The sequence below is a fragment of the Pelophylax lessonae genome (genome assembly GCF_965119305.1).
Source record: "Pelophylax lessonae genome assembly, chromosome: 1".
NCBI classification, from domain to species: domain Eukaryota; kingdom Metazoa; phylum Chordata; class Amphibia; order Anura; family Ranidae; genus Pelophylax; species Pelophylax lessonae.
The window spans coordinates 11,566,330-11,588,949 of record NC_138768.1 but is presented as its reverse complement, the minus strand read 5'-3'; the positions used below and the strand labels follow the sequence as shown (position 1 = coordinate 11,588,949).

The 22,620-nt window shown below is 45.9% G+C and overlaps 1 protein-coding gene across 1 annotated transcript in view; it reads right to left on the bottom strand.

Annotated features, from left to right (window-relative positions):
- The window catches only part of LOC309553089 (vomeronasal type-2 receptor 26-like), a gene marked incomplete at both ends in the record, with an annotated part of 50,406 nt that extends 28,105 nt beyond the window's left edge, over positions 1 to 22,301 (bottom strand). The window contains 3 exons of the mRNA XM_082253988.1: positions 4,179 to 4,470; positions 13,803 to 13,996; positions 22,095 to 22,301. Coding sequence (XP_082110114.1) covers positions 4,179 to 4,470; positions 13,803 to 13,996; positions 22,095 to 22,301 — 693 coding nt within the window. The remainder of the gene's footprint in view (positions 1 to 4,178; positions 4,471 to 13,802; positions 13,997 to 22,094) is intronic.
- Between the last annotated feature and the right edge of the window lie 319 nt (positions 22,302 to 22,620).

Sequence of the window (22,620 nt, the reverse complement as noted above, 5' to 3'; positions counted from 1 at the left end):
AAAGATCAAGGGCATAGGCCACCGGGTTCACCTTACGGAGGATGCGAAAAGGCCCAAAAAAATGGGGTGCCAGTTTGTGGGCACTCTGAGGTTGAGATTACGGGTTGACAACCACACCCTCTCCCCGACCTGGTATGAAGGAGCAGATAAATGTCTCCGGTCTTCCTGGAGCTTCTGACGCTGTGCAGAGACCCGTAAAGACTCTTGAATCTGCACCCATGAGGCGAATGATCGAAATGATCCTCCACAGCTGGGATGTCCTGTGGTGAGCCGAGATCAGGGCATGCGGTAGGCAAGCAACATGAGCTGCACTGAGCATGTCTATATACAGATAATCAGACTGAGAGGCGGGCCAGGAAGTGATAGAAGGGAAAGGGATATAAATCCATAGTAGAACAGGTGGCGCCCTTAGGTGAACACAGAACCACAGGTCAGCGGGGCCACTGCAGCAAAGAGTTAAGAATTTCACAAGCCGGAAACTGCAGGCTAGACCAATTGCGGCCCTTTGCTTGCTATGATCTGGCCCTTGGAGCACTATTTTCATCCACTAATACCAACAATGGGGCTTAATTACCCCCCAATGACACCAATGAAGGGGCAGAATTCCTCCCAATGGCATCAATGATGGGGCTCAATTCCTTCTGTTGACACCAAAGTCGGGGCACAATTCCTCCCAATAACACCAACAATGGGGCTCAACGACACCAATGTTGTGGTACAATTCCTCCCAATGACACCAACAACGGGGCACAGTTTCCCCTACTGACACCAACAATGGGGTACTATTCCTTCCACTGACACCAAAGATGGGGCATTGTTTATTCCCACTAACGTTGATACCTTTTCTACTCCCAAAAGCCACAGTCCAGCCCGACTTAAGTCTGATATACTGTAAACTGGCCCTTTGTTTAAAAAGTTTGGAGACCTCTGAGCTGGACCATGACATGTGCAGCTGTGGGGCAGGGAATTCTCTGCCTGCAGCTCATTGGCCTGGCACTGACAGCTGACTTTCAGCTTGGGCTGAACCTAGGCGTATCCCTACTCTGCAAGTCAGCATTTATTAGGGTGACCAGACGCCCCCGGTTTCCGGGGACAGTCCCCGGAATGAGGACACTGTCCCCGGACCAAGTGTGTCCCCGGTTCTGTCCCTGGATTCAGGGGCGGTGTACCTACTGCTGACAGTCTAGCAGTACATTCAGCAGTGTGACCATCCATCTAGCACAGTGTCAGTGAGAATGAGAGGAGCAGAGCTGTCAAATTGGAGCTCTGATGTCGGGGATGGGCGGGCTGAAATTTGGAGCTCCTCCTCTCTTCCATCCACAGCCAGTCAGCAGGCAGTATAGCACTCTTCCCCCCGCCCCTCTCCAGCCTGCCACATTTGACTGGGAGCAGGGCTGAATGAGGGCACCAGAAGGGAGATGCAAGAAGGTATGACTACAATTAGAGCCAGCACTGTTACATGTAATGCTGGTTGGCTGCAGTGTCTTCCAGATATCTGTGTGTTCAGGCAGTGTGCAGGTTACAAATCAGCTTTCTCTCCCCTCACTCCTTACCTGTTTTATCTCCCTAACCTGACCTGTACATTGTCTGATTCCCGGGGGAGCACAGAGCGGCCTATCCTGCTGGATGTCAGATGACGGCCAGTCAGGATAGAGCAACCACTTCCCGGCCGTCATTTTGCTATATGGCGGGCGGGAAGTGGTTAACATTTGGTAGTCCTATCCAAAAAAATACGAAATGTAAGAAATAATATATGCAGTATATATACAGTGCCTTGCGAAAGTATTCGGCCCCCTTGAACTTTGCAACCTTTTGCCACATTTCAGGCTTCAGACATAAAGATATAAAACTGTAATTTTAACTGATAAAAACTGTAAACAACAAGTGGGACACAATCATGAAGTGGAACGAAATTTATTGGATATTTCAAACTTTTTTAACAAATAAAAAACTGAAAAATTGGGCAGGCAAAATTATTCAGCCCCCTTAGGTTAATACTTTGTAGCGCCACCTTTTGCTGCGATTACAGCTGTAAGTCGCTTGGGGTATGTCTCTATCAGTTTTGCGCATCGAGAGAGAAATTTTTGCCCATTCCTCCTTGCAAAACAGCTCGAGCTCAGTGAGGTTGGATGGAGAGCGCTTGTGAACAGCAGTTTTCAGTTCTTTCCACAGATTCTCGATTAGATTAAGGTCTGGACTTTGACTTGGCCATTCTAACACCTGGATAAGTTTATTTGTGAACCATTCCATTGTAGATTTTGCTTTATGTTTTGGATCATTGTCTTGTTGGAAGACAAATCTCCGTCCCAGTCTCAGGTCTTTTGCAGACTCCATCAGGTTTTCTTCCAGAATGGTCCTGTATTTGGCTCCATCCATCTTCCCAACAATTTTAACCATCTTCCCTGTCGCTGCTGAAAAAAAGCAGGCCCAAACCATGATGCTGCCACCACCATGTTTGACAGTGGGGATGGTGTGTTCAGGGTGATGAGCTGTGTTGCTTTTTCGCCAAACATAACGTTTTGCATTGTTGCCAAAAAGTTTGATTTTGGTTCCATCTGACCAGAGCCCCTTCTTCCACATGTTTGGTGTCTCCCAGGTGGCTTGTGGCAAACTTTAAACGACACTTTTTATGGATATCTTTAAGAAATGGCTTTCTTCTTTCCACTCTTCCATAAAGGGCAGATTTGTGCAATATACGACTGATTGTTGTCCTATGGACAGAGTCTCCCACCTCAGCTGTAGATCTCTGCAGTTCATCCAGAGTGATCATGGGCCTCTTGGCTGCATCTCTGATCAGTCTTCTCCTTGTATGAGCTGAAAGTTTAGAGGGACGGCCAGGTCTTCGTAGATTTGCAGTGGTCTGATACTCCTTCCATTTCAATATTATCGCTTGCACAGTGCTCCTTGGGATGTTTAAAGCTTGGGAAATCTTTTCGTATCCAAATCTGGCTTTAAACTTCTCCACAACAGTATCTCGGACCTGCCTGGTGTGTTCCCTGTTCTTCATGATGCTCTCTGCGCTTTAAACAGACCTCTGAGACTATCACAGTGCAGGTGCATTTATACGGAGACTTGATTACACACAGGTGGATTCTATTTATCATCATTAGTCATTTAGGTCAACGTTGGATCATTCAGAGATCCTCACTGAACTTCTGGAGAGAGTTTGCTGCACTGAAAGTAAAGGGGCTGAATAATTTTGCACGCCCAATTTTTCAGTTTTTTATTTGTTAACAAAGTTTGAAATATCCAATAAATTTCATTCCACTTCATGATTGTGTCCCACTTGTTGTTGATTCTTCACAAAAAATTACAGTTTTATATCTTTAATGTTTGAAGCCTGAAATGTGGCAAAAGGTCGCAAAGTTCAAGGGGGCCAAATACTTTTGAAAGGCACTGTATCATACAATCATTCCATAAACACATACCACATACACTGCATATACTGTATCATTTCAAATATGCTTATAAAATAGTTTACCATTTGCCAACAAAAAAAAATCTGGTCACCTTAGCATGGATACATTCCTGATTTTCAGAAAAAGCTCTACTTTTTATCATTAAAAAGCCATCACTAAGCTTCAGTCAGTAACTCTGCCTAGACTGAGAAGATGTCATCTGTCTGCTGCAGGCAGAAAGAAGCATTTACTCATTCCCCCCTCCTATAGTAATCAGACTGCAACAATGTAACTTTCTAGCAAGTCACAAGGTGAGAGGTTGCAGCAGAGATGATCATTTGTTACCACAGCCAAGAACTTTGCAGGCACCAGGATTTACATGACTGCGTCATCTCTGAGCACTGACCTTAGTTGATGCTGACCCCGGAGGTTGCCATAAGTGAGCCTAGCTTGGGACAAGGTCAGGGTCGTCTTTAATATTGATTGGACCCCGGACAAATATTTTCTTGGACCCTCCCAAAACCACTTATTAACTATTTAGGGGCAGAGTGGGCTCAAGGGGCAGATGCTTTGGGACCCACAACAATGACTGGACCCAGGGCAGCTGCCCCTTTTGCCCTGTGTTAAAGACGGCCCTGGACAAGGTGTATACAGTATTGATCATGCAGGGGACCAGATGATGTGTGTTGGGCTAAGCTGATATAAAAGTGCTGTTGTTGTTAAAGTTCTGAATTTATTTGGCAGTATGACTTTTTTGTGTTTATTGGATAATAAAATTACCTGTGTGTAGCCATAGATGTCCAGTATCTGTACGATGTATAAGGATCTCTCTGCAGATGGATGGAAGAGGACACCGGCCAGCTTGACACGGTCTTGGCAGGAGAAGTTTGGGATGAGGTCTCCAGGACCAGACAAGATCTGTAGGACGCTCTCTATGGCCTTATTCACATTGTTACAGGAATCATACATGTGGTATCCCAGAGTCATATTGGGTAGAATATCGGGGCTCCTGTTTATCTCATCCACAGCAAAAATAAAGGCCAGGAGACGTCTGTACAAATCAAGAATCGGCCTGAAGGGAATGCAAGGCAACACTGACAGTAAAGTGTGATATTCATGCATTAGACCCCTTGCAGATGGGGCGTCTAGTTGTAGTGCATCCCCTCCCTTTTAATTCTTCCCATGAGGTACAAGGGCAGCATCCAGGAGAGGCAAAAATTGCTCGCAGCTCAAGGAACCCTTAGCAACCTCTGGAGGACTTTCTTAACCACTTTAAGACTGGAAGGATTTTCCTCCTTAACCACTTTACCACCGGAGGATTTTGCTGTCTTACGTCCAGGCCACTTTTTGCGATTCGGCACTGTGCGAATTTAACTGACGATTGCGCGGTCATGCAACGCCGTACCCAAACAACCTTTTTTTCCCCACAAACAGAGCTTTCTTTTGGTGGTATTTGATCACCTATGCGATTTTACTTTTTGTGCTATAAACAAAAAAAAAGCGTACATTTTGAAAAACTAACAATATTTTTCAAATTTTTTTATATGAAATTCCCCCCCAAAAAAAGTAAAAATCAAAACGTTTTATAATTTTAGGGCCGATTTGTTTTCTGCTACATATTTTTGGTAAAAAAAATCGCAATAAGCGTATTTTGATTGGTTTGCGCAAAAGTTATCGCGTCTACTAATAAAGGAAAAGATGTCTGTCATTTTTGGTGTTTTTTATTTTTAACGAGTAATGGCGGCGATCTGCAATTTTTTTTGCGAGACTGCGACATTGCGGCGGACAGATCGGACCCTTGACTGACATTTTTTGACACTTTTGTGGGTACCAGTGACATTACTACAGTAATCAGTGCTATAAATATGCACTGTTACTGTAAAAATGACACTGGCAGGGAAGGGGTTAATTTTTATTGGAGAGGGAGGGGTTAATGTATGCCTGGTGCTTACTAACCTGTGTGGGGGGAGGGGACTGAGTGACACAGGGACAGATCGCAGGTTCAGCTATGCTGAACCCTGCAATCTGACCCTGCCTGTCACTTAGGAGATCCGCCCGCTCTGTTTACACAAGCGGGCGGATCTCAACACTCGATTCCCCGACGATCGGGGAAGAGCAGCGGTGATCACCGCCGCTCCTCCCCTGGCCCGACTCCCGCTGTGACTGAATACAGCGGGAGCGAGTCTCCGGCGGCACGCGCGCGCCGCCGAGAGAGGGGAATGTCTGGCGAAGTAGGTCTACGTCACCAGACGTTATCGAGACACTTTGCAGCAGTAGAGGCTCAGTGAGCAGCGGTAAAGTGGTTAAAGCGGAGTTCCTGCTGAAAAATAAATTTAGATAAAAATCCCCCCGGTACAGTCAGGGTTAGTACATTCCACAATGGATAGCCTCTGAACTGTTCCGGGTCGCACTTACCTTGTAGAAGAAATACTTACCTTGAAAATGTCTTGTCCAGCGCTGCCATCTCAGGTGTGGGCAGCTGAAGCCAGCGCGTCCTCTTCTGCGTCCTCTTCGGTCCCACAATGCACTACACCAGCGTCATCCCTACACAGCTTCTGGGCATGCCCAGAAGCTGTTTAGCAGGGAATGACGGCGCCTGCACCGGAAGTGACGAGCGGGGCCGGTGCAGGCGCATTGATTCCTGGGAGCGATGACGTTCAGCTCCCAGGAATCAATGCAAAGAGGAAGTGACGGCGTGGGATGGTGCAGTGCATTGTGGGACCGAAGAGGACGCAGAAGAAGATGCGCTGTGACGGCGGCGGACGACTCCGCAGAGGGAGGAAGTGGAAGAAAGGTGAGTATATTTTTCTTCTAAAACAAGGTAAGTAAAGAAAAAAAAATTGTGATTATCCATTTATTTTTCAGGTGACCCGGAGCAAGCAGATGGGGAAAAGTCGAATTTAAGGGTGGAACTCCACTTTAATGACCAGGCCCTATTTTGCAATTCGGCACTGCGTTACTTTAACAGACAATTGCGCAATCGTGCGACACTGTACCCAAATAAAATTGATGTCCTTTTCTTCCCGCAATTAGAGCTTTCTTTTGGTGGTATTTGATCACCTCTGCGATTTTTTTATTTTTTGTGCTATAAACAAAAAAAAGAGCAACAATTCTGAAAAAAAAAACAATATTTTCACATTCTGCTATATAACATTCTCCAACAAAAAAAAAAAAGTAAAAATCTAAATTTTTTAACATTTTAGGCCATTTTGTTTTCTGCTACATATTTTTGGTAAAAAAAAAAAATCGCAATAATTTTTGATTGATTTGCAAGTTGAAAGTTATAGTGTCTACTAACTACGTGAAAGATTTACCGTATATACTCGAGTATAGTCGACCCGAGTATAAGCCGAGGCCCCTACTTTTACCACAAAAAGATGGGAAAAACGATTGACTCGAGTATAAGCCTAGGGTGAGAATACAGGGTGGCTGGCATGGTACAGGAGAATGCAGGGTGGCTGGCATGGTACAGGAGAATGCAGTGTGACTGGCATGGTACAGGAGAATGCAGTGTGGCTGGCATGATACAGGAGAATTCAGGGTGGCAAGCATGGTACAGGAGAATGCAGTGTGGCTGGCATGGTACAGGAGAATGCAGTGTGACTGGCATGGTACAGGAGAATGCAGTGTGGCTGGCATGTACAGGAGAATTCAGGGTGGCAAGCATGGTACAGGAGAATGCAGTGTGGCTGGCATGGTACAGGAGAATGCAGTGTGGCTGGCATGGTACAGGAGAATGCAGGGTGGCTGGCATGGTACAGGAGAATGCAGTGTGGCTGGCATGGTACAGGAGAATGCAGTGTGACTGGCATGGTACAGGAGAATGCAGTGTGGCTGGCATGGTACAGGAGAATGCAGTGTGACTGGCATGGTACAGGAGAATTCAGGGTGGCAAGCATGGTACAGGAGAATGCAGTGTGGCTGGCATGGTACAGGAGAATGCAGTGTGGCTGGCATGGTACAGGAGAATGCAGTGTGGCTGGCATGGTACAGGAGAATGCAGTGTGGCTGGCATGGTACAGGAGAATGCAGTGTGACTGGCATGGTACAGGAGAATGCAGTGTGGCTGGCATGTACAGGAGAATTTAGGGTGGCAAGCATGGTACAGGAGAATGCAGTGTGGCTGGCATGTACAGGAGAATTCAGGGTGGCAAGCATGGTACAAGAGGATGCGGGGTTGCGGGCATACTAGTGCGGCTGTGTCTCACTTACCTGTTCCAGAGGCGCCTTCATTTTAAAAATGGCGCCGCCCGGCGCCGACACGTCATTGCGCACGCGCCGCCGCCGCTCGGGACAGCTGGTATACGTTCGGCTATTCCCGGCCTGTCCCGAGCGGTGGCGGCGCATTCGCGGTGACATGTATACGCCGGGCGGGGCTAATTTTTAAATCTTAAACACGTCGGAGCGGCCGGGAACTTTTTTTTTTGACTCGAGTATAAGCCGAGGGGGACGTTTTCAGCACAAAAAAATGTGCTGAAAAACTCGGCTTATACTCGAGTATATATGGCATGTCATTTTTATTGTTTTTTTCTTTTACTAGTAATGGCGGCGATCTGAGATTTTTTGCGGGACTGTGACTATCACCCCTGGGTTAACCCCTTCCCTGCCAGTGTCATTATTACAGTGACAGTGCATATTTTTAGCACTGATTACTGTAGTAATGTCACTGGTCCCCCCGAAAGTGTCAAAAATGTCAGTTAGGGGTCCGATCTGTCCGCCGCAATCTCGCAGTCCCGCTAAAAATCGCAGATCACCGCCATTACTAGTAGAAAAAAAAAAAATATGACATAAATCTTTCCTCTAGTTTGTACATGTGATACATTTTGCGTAAACCAATCAAAATACGCTTATTGGGACTTTTTTTTTTTTTTACCAAAAATATGTAGCAGAATACAAATTGGCCTAAAATGATGAAAAATTTGAATTTTATTATTTTTTTTTATTGGGGGGGGGGGGGGGGGTGTTATATAGCAGAATGTGAAAAATATTGTGGTTTTTTTTTCAAATTTTTCACTCTTTTTTTGCAAAAAAAAAAAAACGCAGAGGTAATCAAATACCACCAAAAGAAAGCTCTATGTGTGGGGAAAAAAAAGGACGTCAATTTTATTAGGGTACAGTGTCGCACGACCGCGCAATTGTCCGTTAAAATAACGCAGTGCCGAATCGCAAAAAAATGGCGGTAAATCCTTCTGCTCCAGAAGTGGTTAAACAGCACCGAGCGGAGGAAGCTCCTCTTGTATGGTAGGAGTGCAGCATTCTACTTTCCTGGTTCATATCAGCTCAGCTATGATGTGCATAGAAGAAGGACCGGACACACAAATCTTATCATTTATTAAACCGTTCCAAATGTCCTAGAGATTATTAAAGTCCTTGGAATCCTATGAACAATACAATTCCCATAAAAGTCCTACTTTCTGAATATATCTGTCTTTGTTACTGGGAATGGTAAGATTTAATTGCACATACATTGAAAAGTTTAGAAAGTGTATAACATCTGCCCAGAACTAACCCCAGATATATGACAGAACAGAAATGACAAGAGTAAAATTCGAAGTCTAGGAAAATTCTATGCAAGCCCAGAATGTACTCACACGGTGCAAAATGAAATGCCATCTAAGGTTCTGAAGTCATAGTTTTTGATATTATGAATGATTTCATTTACAGGGAACACCCCGCCAATAATATAATCTCCATCCTGGAAATATTTGGCGTTGAAGTGGTATTCTTTTTTCGTCATACAACATGGAGGTCCTGAGCTTACTTTCTGGCTTTGTACCAGGAGGAGGACACAGAGGCAGAAGAATGAGGCGATGAGACAACGGCTACCCAACATCTCTATATAAGATCAGTAGATTGTATGAGGAGCGGACGTCACACACAGATGTCTATCAGTGACTTCTATGGATTGGGATATACAGATCTTCTTATTATATAGAGTGCAGGGTGAGGGGGAGGTTGGGAGAAGATTATTCTTAGGTGACTACTAGGATTATTTTAGTGTAGTTGTGCTTTTATATTTGATAGTTGGTTGTGCTGTTTTAAATAAATACTATTATAGAAAGAAAAAAAAAAATAGAATATAGAAAAATGATATAAAACAATACAATTGTATTCATTCCGATGTACTGAATGTATGAAGGTTACTTATGCAATAGAAAATGACTAGAACAAAATGGACTTTATAGGCACAGATAAAACAAATTACAAAATATTTTTATTATGAAATATACCAAATAGTGTTGAGCGAACACGGACTGTATTATTCGGGTTCGTACCAAATAAATGGATTTTTGCTACCTGGACACGGACCCGAAAACTTTACTGTATGTTCGGGTTTAAAATCCGTGTTCGGTAATTTTATTTCCTGTTTTGTATGTAATGGCGCGCTTTTAATGGCGGGCTTTCTACAGCCAATCAACAAGCGTTTAACTGGTGTGCCTTAAGCCATCCCAGCCATGCCTACAAATGTATTAGTAGCTGTGATTGGCCATCTGAAGCATGTGACCCAGGTCTTTATAAGTTCGAGAGACACAGCGCGGTGCGTCATTCTGCTGTAGTGTAGGGAGAGAGCACACATCATATGTGCTGGCTGCTGCTGATTAGGGACAGACAGTGAAAAATTGTGCCCGAAAAGAATGCAGGGACAGGTCGGAGTGTAGGCAGGGAAAGATATTTGAGCATTTTAGGGACAGGCTGGAGAGATTAGGCGGGGACAGAACAATCGTCCGTTAGCGATCTACATCGATTTTGCTGTGTGGGGGGTGGTGCAGTGAACGATCTTTTTGCCCTCACTTGAGCCCACTGAGGAGGAGGAGGAGGGAGAAAAAAAAATATATTTTTATCAGTCTGTTGTGTGCAGCATTCAGCTATATTTTACTACAGAGTGCTGTTCTAATCTGCTATTTAAAAATTACAAAGTTAAAGGGGATTTTTTTTTTTCCTTTCATAGCCTGCTGCTGAGCTGACCGTGACATAAAACATAAGACGCTGCTGTGTTCACATGTGCTATTGAAAAATCACCAATTTTATGCACTTGTTTCTATTCCACTATTCAATATACACCCTTTTGGGGTAAAAAAAATTAAATTGCGGCATAGTCTGTATCGGTACGTGTGAGATACACCTTTCAAATTTTTGGGGCGCATCTTCCACCACCGAGGATTGCAGGGTGCTTCAGTTTGATTCCTGTTCTGAACTCCTCCTACTCCTCATCCTGCCTTTAGGGTACAAAAAATTGTAATCGGGGCCTAGTCTGGGTCTGTACGTGTGAGATAGATACACCTTTTTATATCATATTTTCTATTCCGCTATTCAATCTACACCCTTTGGGGTAAAAAGAATTAAATTGCGGCATAGTCTGTATAGGTACGTGTGAGTTACACCTTCCAAATTTTTGGGGCGCATCTTCCACCACCGAGGATTGCAGGGCGCTTCAGTTTGCCTCCTGTTCTTAACTCCTCCTACTCCGCTTCCTCATCCTCTACCGCCTCCTCATCCCGTCAGCGTAACACCTTTACCACCAACTTCAGCACAGCCAGGGGTAAACGACAGCAGGCAGTTTTAAAACTTTAAAACTTTGGGGGAAAAACCACACACCGCGCAGGAGTTGTGGAGGAGCATGGAACAGCAGACCGATGAGTGGTTGCTGCTAGCGAGCCTTAAGCCCGGCCTGGTGGTATGCGATAACGGGCGAAATCTCATAGCAGCTCTGGGCCTAGCCGGTTTGACGCACATCCCTTGCATGGCGCATGTGCTGAATTTGGTGGTGCAGAGGTTCCTTAAAAATTACCCCGATATGTCAGAGCTGCTGCAGAAAGTGCGGGCCGTCTGTGCGCACTTTCGGCGTTCTCACCCTGCTGCTGCTCGCCTGTCAGCGCTGCAGCGTAACTTCGGCCTTCCCGCTCACCGCCTCATATGTGACGTGCCCACAAGGTGGAACTCCACCTTGCACATGCTGGAAAGACTGTGCGAGCAGCAGCAGGCCATAGTGGAGCTTCAGCTGCAGCACGCACGCGTGAGTCGCTCTGCGGAACAGCACCACTTCACCACCAATAACTGGGCCTCCATGCGAGACCTGTGTGCCTTGTTACACTGTTTGGAGTACTCCACCAACATGGCCAGTGCCGATGACGCCGTTGTCAGCTTAACTATACCACTTCTATGCCTCCTTGAAAAAACGATTCTGGCGATGATGGAAGAGGATGTGGCACAGGAGGAGGAGGAGGAGGAAGAGTTATCATTTCCAAGGCTTTCAGGGCAGTCATTCACAAGTGGCTCCGAGGGTGGGTTCCTGCACCCACAAACGCCAGGTACACAATTGTCCAGCAGGGGCACAGTTCTGGAGGATGAGGAGGATGAGGAGGAGGAGATGGAGGAGGAGATGGAACCATGTTCACAGCAGGGTGGCACCCAGGCCAGCTCATGGCCATCACTGGTGCGTGGCTGGGGGGATACAGAGGACACAGACGATACACCTCACACAGAGGACAGCCTTTCGTTGCCTCTGGGCAGCCTGGCACACATGAGCGATTACATGCTGCAGTGTCTCCACAACGATCGCCGAGTTGCCCACATTCTAACTTGTGCTGATTACTGGGTGGCCACGCTGCTGGATCCCCGTTACAAGGACAACGTACCGTCCTTAATTCACTCACTGGAGTGTGATCGCAAGATGCGCGAGTACAAGTGCACGCTGGTAGACGCGATGCTGCTGGCATTCCCACCTGACAGCGGGGCCACAGTGGAAGCACAAGGCCAAGGCAGAGGAGGAGGAGGAGGAAGAGGTCGCCAACGCAACCAGGGCACCGCCAGCACCTCAGAAGGCAGGGTTAGCATGGCTGAAATGTGGAAAAGCTTTGTCAGCACGCCACAACAAACAGAGGAACCAGCAGCTCATATGGAACGTCTTAGCAGGAGGCAGCATTTTACCAACATGGTGGAGCAGTATGTGTGCACACGCCTAGTGAATGACGGGTCTGTCCCTTCAACTTCTTGGTCTCCAAATTGGGCACATGGCCTGAGCTTGCCCTTTACGCCTTGGAGGTGCTGGCGTGCCCTGCAGCCAGTGTATTATCTGAACGGGTATTTAGCACGGCTGGGGGGCGTTATAACAGACAAGCGCAGCCGCCTGTCCAGAGACAATGTGGACAAGCTCACGTTCATTAAAATGAACCAGGCATGGATCCCACGGGACTTTTCCGTACCTTGTGCAGAATAGAGATGGATACCGACCTTACCCAGCCATTGTTATATTTTTGATCTTTCTCACTCTTTTGGGGTGTACCCTAATTTAAAATGACTAAAAAAAAGCAGTGTTGGCTACCTCGTCCCCCTCCACCGCCGCTTCCACCTACACAGCCACATCCACCGCCACCTCAACCTCTCTCCTACTCCATATGGGCCTCGTCCTTCACAGATGAAGAAAATTGTTTCATTTTTCTGTTTTTTTTTGTTGTTTTAAGTTATTTCCCTATCCACATTTGCCATGCTCTTAACTACGTTTTGCTGCCATTTGCAGCACTCTAGCCCTTTCCATTGTTTTTTTAGAGCCATTTTAGTGCCTGAAAGTTCGGGTCCCCATTGACTTCAATGGGGTTCGGTGTCCGGGTAAAGTTCGGAAAAAGTCCGGGACACGGACCCGGACTTTTTTTTCAAGTTCGGCCGAACCCGCCGAACACGGACATCCAGGTGTCCGCTCAACTCTAGTGGTTAACATGAAAAATATGGCAAATGCTAGGTCCACCCGAATCTCTTTACATTACCTTTATGTGTTTATGTTTTTTTTTTCTGTAATGGTTGATGCTGTTAGTATTTCCTGACATATATAACTGAATTTCATGTAGAGAATGTGCCATGGCATAGACAGCCTTATAGACCTGGTAAGTGATTCCAAAATGTTCTGTGTCAAAAAATCTACTGGAAATTTGACTAAACTTTACACTGTCGTTACATGTATGGAGGTTAATACCATGGGATTCTAGGAATTTGTCAAAATTTTTGTTTGATGTTTTACAGTGCAAATAAAGCCCCATAATCAGTTTAAGCAAAATATCATCTGGGCGGTTTGAAATGCTGATATCTTCTAAGAAGTTCCTCAGGGGCGGGATCTGTTTAATGGTGGGTGAAAACACGAGGCAGCCATTTAGTGTTCCTATGTGTTCTAGAGGTATCGTCTCCTGAGCAAAAGAACCTGCTGGTATAATTATTGTCTTCTCACGAACTACGCTTTCTTCCATTGTTAGAAAATTGATCGTAGTTAAGGAAAGGGAACCACAAAACACAATGATTTTTGAGGTTGAACTTCTTAAATCTTCCGCTTCCTTTACAAATGTTTTGAATTTTTTTTGTTTGGCCTCACATGGAACCCTAATACTGAAGTCTATGCAAATATTGTAAGATTCAGACACTTTCCTTAATTCTCGGCTTTGTTTTTCTCCAGCATCATCATCAGAAGCAATTATACCAATCCAGGTCCATCTGAAATGGATGAGTAATTTAACAATTGCCAAACTCTGGATCTGGTCACATGGAAGAGTTTGGAAGAAGGATGGGTAGACATTGCTACTGGTTAAAAGAGGGTATGATGGGCCACAGTTGATCTATAAAAAACAAAGAAATACATAATAAAAACAGAATATTGGTAATATCATGGCCATGGAAAATGGTTTTGTGTCATTGCATGGAAGGAGCAAAGGGCGGAGTGCAGGAATGTCAAAGCATGGAGGGTGTCACAACTACTGATGAAGCTGTATAAGGCACTGAATATCTTCTGTTGTATGCTGTGGGAGCACACCCATCTCCTACCCCATCCTACCTGGCCTTCAGGTGACTTCCATGCTAGTTATGATGTTTGCCAATTAATAGACCCCCCTCTTTCCCCCTTCTTGCCTTGCTTCTCTCTACCCTTTCCCCCTCCACATCACTCTTCCCCCTCCCTTCAGTTATCCCTCCATGCTAGAAACCCCCCACCCCCTTTTCCCCTTCCCCCTCTCTTCCTTCCATGCTTTTCCTCCTCCTTTATTCTTTATGGTTTCTTTCTTCTACCTGTTTTGCCAACCCCCCTCCTCCCCTTCTCTCCCCGACCTTTTTCCCTTTCACTCCCCTTCTCTCCCCTCTTTTTACTTTCCCCCTTCCTTCCCCTCTCCTTTCCTTTATCCACCCCTCCTTTCCTCCTCCCATTTCCTCTACCCCTCCTTTCCTCCTCCCATTTCCTCTACCCCTTCTTTCGTCCTCCCATTTCCTCTACCCCTCCTTTCCTCCTCCCATTTCCTCTACCCCTCCTTTCGTCCTCCCATTTCCTCTACCCCTCCTTTCGTCCTCCCATTTCCTCTACCCCTCCTTTCTTCCTCCCATTTCCTCTACCCCTCCTTTCCTCCTCCCATTTCCTCTACCCCTCCTTTCCTCCTCCCATTTACTCTCCAATCCAGACTGCATTTTTTGGTTTATTTTCTTACTTTATGTTGCAGCACATCATGTGAGACGCTGCTAGACTTATTCTTTCCCCCTTAATGTTCCTCTCATGTCCGTCCTGTCATCTCACATCTCATGTCAGTGCAGGTCCTGGTCACCCCCATTTGTTGTAAGTTAGTAGTGATTTAGGTAGCTTTAGGATATTGGGTTTTCATTTTTCTCGCACTGAATGTTTTAATATACATTAATATGTACCTATATTTTATCTCAGACAACCCCTGGCTTATATTCCACCTGAGGAAGTGACAAATGTGCGAAACATGTAGAAGAACAACCTCAGCTTCTTTCTCATCATCCAATACTTGGAATCCATACTCCATTTTTTGGTTGTCAGTTATCACCATAGGGAAAGTAGTGTGACTTATTTTGAGCCTGTCACTGTGAATGTTATTGTGAGGTGTTTCTTATTTGTTATGTGTCTTTTTAAGATTCTTATAATAAAGTTCTGTTTTTAAGCTTTTTTAACCAAATATATGTGTGTGAACCTCTTGTCCTTTCGGGTACCGAGATAGTTCATAAATTGAGATTATACCTCTTCCTTTTTTGTACCTGCAACTATAGGATGATTGTGCCCCTTACTGGTTAATATTATCTCTATAGGCACTAATAATTAGTTTTGATTTGCATTGTAGTTTTGATGTTTGTCTATTAATCACAAAGCATGGGGTCTACTTTTATGGAAACTCCTGCAGCAACTTAACCTCTATATTGCTTTTGCTCCCCTTATGCTCCAATCATATGCCCAAAGGTCTAGAAAAGACGCTTTATATGAACTACAAATTGGTCCTACTTTGAGTACTCCCTCCATGCCCCCATTTGGCAGCCCTGGTGACTGGGTAGCCAGCTGCTAAAGAACACTGCTATTACTCTGGAGGAAAAGGGCACATGCTCGCCTATGCACAAGGGAAAGGTGAATTCTGGGCACTACTAGAGATGGCCTTGCGGTTTGCTTGGCGGTCGTTTCGCGGCGAACTTTGCTTGTTCGCTACCCGCCAAATTTTCGGACACACGGCATTGTTCGCGGCGGCCATATTTGTTTACATTGGGGAGAACTTTGACCCATGACACAGCCGTCAGGTGGAATAGGACAGCCAATTGAAACATTCCAGCGCATGGACAGTCCCCCTACCCTATAAATAGACCTGACCTGGCGGCCATTTCACATTCCTTTTTCTGCCAGTGTAGGGAGAGGTCTGCTGTGCTCGTCAGGGAGAGTTTGCTAGACACATATAGTGCCCTGTGAAGATCCACAAAAGTCCTTTCCAGGGCTGGTATTTCAGTATAGGCCTTCTAAAGTCTCTTTTCAGGTTAGGGACAGGTATCCAGTGGTTGCTTTAGGGGCAGTTAGAGATTGGCTGCATGTCACAAATCGCTCTGTCAATGTCCACAAAAGTCCTTCTTAGGGCTGGTATTTCGGTATAGGTCTAGTATCTTTAGAGCTTAGGGAGAGGTATCCTGTGGTTGCTGTAGGAGCAGTTAGAGATCGGCTGCAGTCGCACAGAAATCGCACAGAAATCACTTTGTCAATGTCCACAAAAGTAATTTAAAATGCTCCAATGTCGTTTTAGGGTCTATTACAGTCTCTTTAACATGAGGGCCGGGTATCCTGTGGTTACTTTAGGGACAGTTAGATATTGCACAGAAATCGCTTTGTCAATGTCCACAAAAGTCATGTAAAGGGCTGAAAATTTTTTGGTATTGCTGTGCACTTTGTAGAAAGCATATTATAGTAGATTAGTACTATTATTGTGCACTGTGCAGCATTGTGACAGGTGTGGTGGTGAGACTGAGCATTTCTGCAGCAATACTACACAGTGACAAAAGCACTTATAATGTATTATAACTGGTGTGATAGACCCATTGATCCCCCCCCCCATGCCACATATTGAAGTGGGGTGTTCTCTGAGTAAACTTTTTCAAGTGTATTTGTGTCATGCAGCAATATTGCCTAGTTTGCTGAGTGAAGTCTGGTACACACTGCGCCAAACTCACTGGCCAATTTTTTGAACTGGTGTGCTACACCAATGCTCCCCCCCAATGCCACATATTGAAGTGGGGTGTTATTTAACAGTATCATTTTCTAAGAGTGTATTTTAGTCCTGCAAACATTTGGCCTCTTTTGCTGTGTTAACTCTGCTACACACAGTGACAACCGTTACTGGCCAATTATTTGTAGAACTGGCGAACTGACGGACCGGCAGATAGGGAGGAGAGGCAGGCAGAACTTGCATTGCAGAAGAGGTTGAAAGCAGACTGCAAATGTATCAGGAGCGAGCCATCAACCATGTACAGTCACATCTGGCCCTCCCAGGACGCTGGCACATGGCTCCGCATTGTGGGCTTTTATTAATGTGTCCTTTGCTGACACCAGTGTTGCCATCTGCAGCCTTTGCAGTCAACTCATAAGTCACGGTAAGCCTAACACTTACCTAGGGACAACCGCCTTAAGAAGGCACCTGAAATCCCATCACCAAGCCCAGTGGGAGCAAAACTGTCAGAACCCACAAAGCCACACTCCATGCTCTCACCGTCCAGCCTCTTCTTCTTCTCCTCCCCCTTATCCTTCTCCTGTCTCCTCACAGTTGTCCAACACTCCACCTTTCATGATGCTGTTGTCACGTTTTTCTGGAAAAAGGGAGGCTTCTGTGGCTCAAATGTTGGAGCGTAAAAAAAGGTGACAGTTCAACCCATGTGAGCTCATGTTTGCGGCCTAAACAGCCGCCACCAACTTGTGTATACTGTGAACGCCTACTGTACCTCTAGCCATCATATACTACGTTCTTTACTGTCAGTTTAACCCATGTGAGCTCATTTTTGCGGCCTAAACAGCCGCCACCAACTTGTGTATACTGTGAACGCCTACTGTACCTCTAGCAATCATATACTACGTTCTTTGCTGTCAGTTCAACCCATGTGAGCTCATGTTTGCGGCCTAAACAGCCCACCACCAACTTGTGTATACTGTGAATGCCTACTGTACCTATAGCCATCAAAAACTAAGTTTTTTGCTGTCAGTTCAAACCATGTAAGCTAATTTTTGGAGCCTATACAGGCAAAAACTCACAGTTCTGTGTACTGTGAACGCCTACCTCTAGCCATGAAAAACTACGTTTTTTTGCTGTCAGTTCAAGCCATGTGAGCTCATTTTTGCAGCCTATACAGGCCAACACTTACTTCTGTATACTGTGTGAATGCCTAATGTACCTTCAGCCACAGAATACAACGTTCTTAGCTGTCAGGTAAACCCATGTGGGCTACTTTTTGGGGCTTATACTGGCCGACACTTACTTCTGTTACCTGTGAATGCCTAATGTACCTTCAGCCACAGAATACTACGTTCTTAGCTGTCAGGTAAACCCATGTGGGCTACTTTTTGGGGCCTGGAATGGCCGACACTTACTTCTGTATCCTGTGAATGCCTAATTTTTCAGACTGGAATTGAAAATCAATGGGTCTGTAAAGGTTCCCCCAAATTGTGGAATGGATGCGGACCCATTTTACAGATGTGTGAATGGACCCTATATGTATTAGACATGTATTTACCGGCTGCTGTCAGTTCTGGCTGATTTATGAAAAAAAAATATATATTTTTTGCTGTAAAAAAAAAAAGAAAAAAACATTTAGGGCAACTTTTTCAATTGCAATACTTCTGTTATGACATTGTCCATGTGCTGGGACTATTTGTGCACAGCTAGTACGTCTTTTGTGGCTGCAAATATGACCTAAAGGTTTTTAAAGTTCGCCTCCCATTAAAGTCAATGGGGCCTGCAGCGAACTCGCGGTTCACGTACTTTTGAGAAAATTTGCGGCTGGCGTTCGCGAACCGCCCCGGTCGATGTTTGTCTATCACTAGGCACTACCCTTCACCCCTAAACTTTAACCTTTCTCCTCCCAACTAATTGCTATTTATACAATATTGTAAGTGCCCAATTTTTTTTACCCAAATCTCGGAACATGTGACACACCAAAATCTTGTATCTTGTTCACTGCAGAGGAGGAGGGCCCTGCTTTAGGTGTCCATGTCCTTGCCTGGGTTCAGTGCCGGGACGAGGTCATTTAGAGCCCAGGGCGAGCCACCCAAACTGCCCCCTAAAGATGTATGAGCATTATGTGCCAGCAAAAATCCCCTCCCCCAAAATAAATTGAGCATGCTTACCCCCCTAAGTATAAATTCCCCCTCCTCTCAGTAGAATCCCCCCCCCCCTTTCCCACCTCCCAGTTCAAATCTGCAGTCTCCAAATCCCCCCAGCACAAATCCCTTCTCCAAAAAAATATAAAATCACGCCTCCTAGTACAAAGTCTCTCCCCCTCAAATTTCCCATCCAAGCACAAATCCTCTCCCCCCTATTCCAAAGTCCACCCCCAGCACAAATTCTCCCCATCCCCCCTCCTAGCACAAATCACACATCCCACCCCCCCCCCCCCCAGTTTTCTCCTCCTTGCTCAAATACACCCCAATTATGCCTACTAACACAAATCCCCCCCCCCCACCCAAAAACAAAATTTACCCTCCTAGCCCAAGTCCCCTTCTCCCTCTATCATATGACCTCTTCTAGCATAAACCCCCAAAATCTCTCCTCCTAGCACAAATCCTCCTCCCCATCCCCTCTCTCAACACAATCATCTGCCAAATCACCACTCCTAGCACCCCCCCCCCCCCCAAATTTCCTCGCCTAAAACAATTCTTACCCCCTGCTGTCTCCCAAATTTCTTCTCCCAAAACAAATCCCCACTCCCAATCTCCTTGCGGCAACCCCCCCCTCCCAGCTCACATGATATCACAGAGGCCAAGGCAGTCACCCCTCATGCCAACCCCTTGTCCCCACCATGCGCTGGGTTCCATGGACATCACCTGCTGTCTGCTAAGGGATGTATTGACACTCAGAGTAATGTGTATTGGGGGCTCGTTAGGGAACCATTGTTCTGTGTCTGGCTATTGTGTACATTGATTGCCCCCTGGGGCTTCTGTCTCATTACACATAACAGTCCTTCTACTCAAGTTATCTGACCGATCCCTGCTGACTCATTTTCAAGTCCGCATTTGCATGGCGAAAGGAGGACCTGAAGGGGAACTGCAGGTACTTTGCAACTGACCAATAGGAGGGCGGTTGTTGGGGGCATGTTCCAAATTCTGTATAAAAGTGTGCTATGTTCTTCCAATAAATTGTCTTTCTGTTTGAACTTACATACAGCGTGCTTGGTGTTGGTTCTAATGGATTCCGGACGGCACATAGCTGTGGTTCGGATCCCGGATCCTTGGTTGACCGAACCATCAGACGTTGCGATTTGCAAGCTGACTCACTAGAAACAGAGGAGTGTCGGGAGAGCGGAAGCGAGAGAGCAAGGGTCTCATCACATTCATCTATGGGCATTGCCTGCTCTACTGTGGATTTATTACCCTTTTCCTTCTATCACTTCCTGGTCCGCCTCCGAGTCTGCTTCCCTATATGTACTGTAAATATGCTCAGTGCAGCTCGCGTGGCCTGAGCAAACTGCTAGGTTCCTATGGCAGTGAGCCCATGTAGAAGGCCAACTTGGGGTTTCCCAGGGTGCAGAGTCTAAGCCCCAGCCTGCTTCTTCACCAGAGCCCCTGATGGTGGGGATAGACTTGCAGCAGACTGGAACCAGGTCATGGCCCCATGGTACACTCAGCTGAAGATGCAGAGACCACTTTCATGTGTACAGGTTGCAGGAGAAAGAAGAGGATCCAGGAAATGAGCCAAGATCAGGGCATGCGGTAGGCAAGAACAAACAGTAAACAAAGCATACACGGGAAGTCAGACACTGAATACATGGTAATGGTAATACATGGGAAAGCAAGAGCACTGAGGAACAAGAAAATTGCTCAATCAACATGAGCTGCACTGAGCATGTCTATATACAGATAAGCAGACTGGGAGGCAGGCCAGGAAGTGATAGAAGGGAAAGGGATATAAATCCATAGTAGAACAGGCAGTGCCCATAGGTGAACACAGAACCACTGGTCAGTGGGACCACTGCAGCAAAGAGGTAAGAATTTCACAACCCGGAAACTGCAGGTTAGACCAGTTGCTGCCCTTTTCTTGCTATTATCTGGCCCTTGGAGCACTATTTTCATCCACTGATGGGGCTTTATTCCCGCCAATGACACCAATGAAGGGGCAGAATTCCTCCCAATGACATCAATGATGGGGCTCAATTCCTTCCATTGACACAAAAGTCGGGGCACAATCTCTCCTAATGACACCAACAATGGGGCCCAAGGACACCAATATTGTGGCACAATTCCTCCCAATGACACCAGCAATGGGGCATTGCTTATTCCCACTGACATTGGGACCTTTTCTACTCCCAATAGCCACAGTCCAGCCCCCCTTAAGTCTGATAGACAGTAAACTGGCCCTTTTTTTTTTGAAAGTTTGGAGACCTCTGAGCTAGACCATGACATGTGCAGCTGTGGGGCAGGGAACTCTCTGCCTGCAGCCCATTGGCCTGGCACCAACAACTGACTTCCAGCTTGGGCTGAACCCAACCTTAACCCTATTCTGAAAGTCAGCATGGATACATTCCTGATTTTCTCTAAAAGCTCTACTTTTTATCATAAAAAAAAAAATCACTAAGCTTCAGTCAGTAACTTTGCCTAGGCTGAGAAGATGTCATCTGTCTGCTGCAGGCAGAAAGAAGCATTTACTCATTCCCCCCTCCTATAGTAATCAGACTGCAACAATGTAACTTTTTAGCAAGTCATGAGGTGAGAGGTTGCAGCAGAGATGATCATTTGTGACCACAGCATGACTTTTGTGACCACAGCCAAGAACTTTGCAGGCACCAGGATTTACATGACTGCGTCATCTCTGAGCACTGACCTTAGTTGATGCTGACCCTGGGGGATTCCATAAGTGAGCCTAGCTTGGGACAAGGTCAGGGTCGTCTTTAACATTGATTGGACCCTGGGCAAATATTTTCTTGGGTCCTCCCAAAACCACTTATTAACTATTTACAGGAAGTGTGGGCTCAAGGGGCAAGCTGCTTTGGGCCCCACAACAATGTCTGGACCCAGGGCAGCTGCACCTTTTGCCCTGTGTTGAAGACGGCCCTGAACAAGGTGTATACAGTATTGATCATGCAGGGGACCAGATGATGTGTGTTGGGCTAAGCTGATATAAAAGTGCTGTTGCTGTTAAAGTTCTGAGTTTATTTGGCAGCATGACTTTTTTGTGCCATGTTTATTGCAAAAATAAAGAGTACCTGTGTGTAGCCATAGATGTCCAGTATCTGTACCATGTATAAGGATTTCTCTGCAGATGGATGGAAGAGGACACCGGCCAGCTTGACACCATCTTGGCAGGAGAAGTTTGGGATGAGGTCTCCAGGACCAGACAAGATCTGTAGGACGCTCTCTGTGGCCTTATTCACATTGTTACAGGAATCATGCATGTGGTATCCCAGAGTCATATTGGGTAGAATATCGGGGCTCCTGTTTATCTCATCCACAGCAAAAATAAAGGTCATGAGACGTCTGTACAAACCAGGAATGGGCCTGAGGGGAATGCAAGGCAACACTGACAATAAAGTGTGATATTTATGCATTAGACCCCTTGCAGATGGGGGGGGGGGGGGGGGGTCTAGCTGCAGTGCATCCCATGATGAGGGACAGGTGCAGCATCCAGCCCTGCTGCCAGCAGCCCTTCAAAAGTCTATGGCTGGATGAAATATGCTGCATCTGGACAGGACTGAATGCTATACCCAGGGCTAAAACATCGGGAGGGATGCA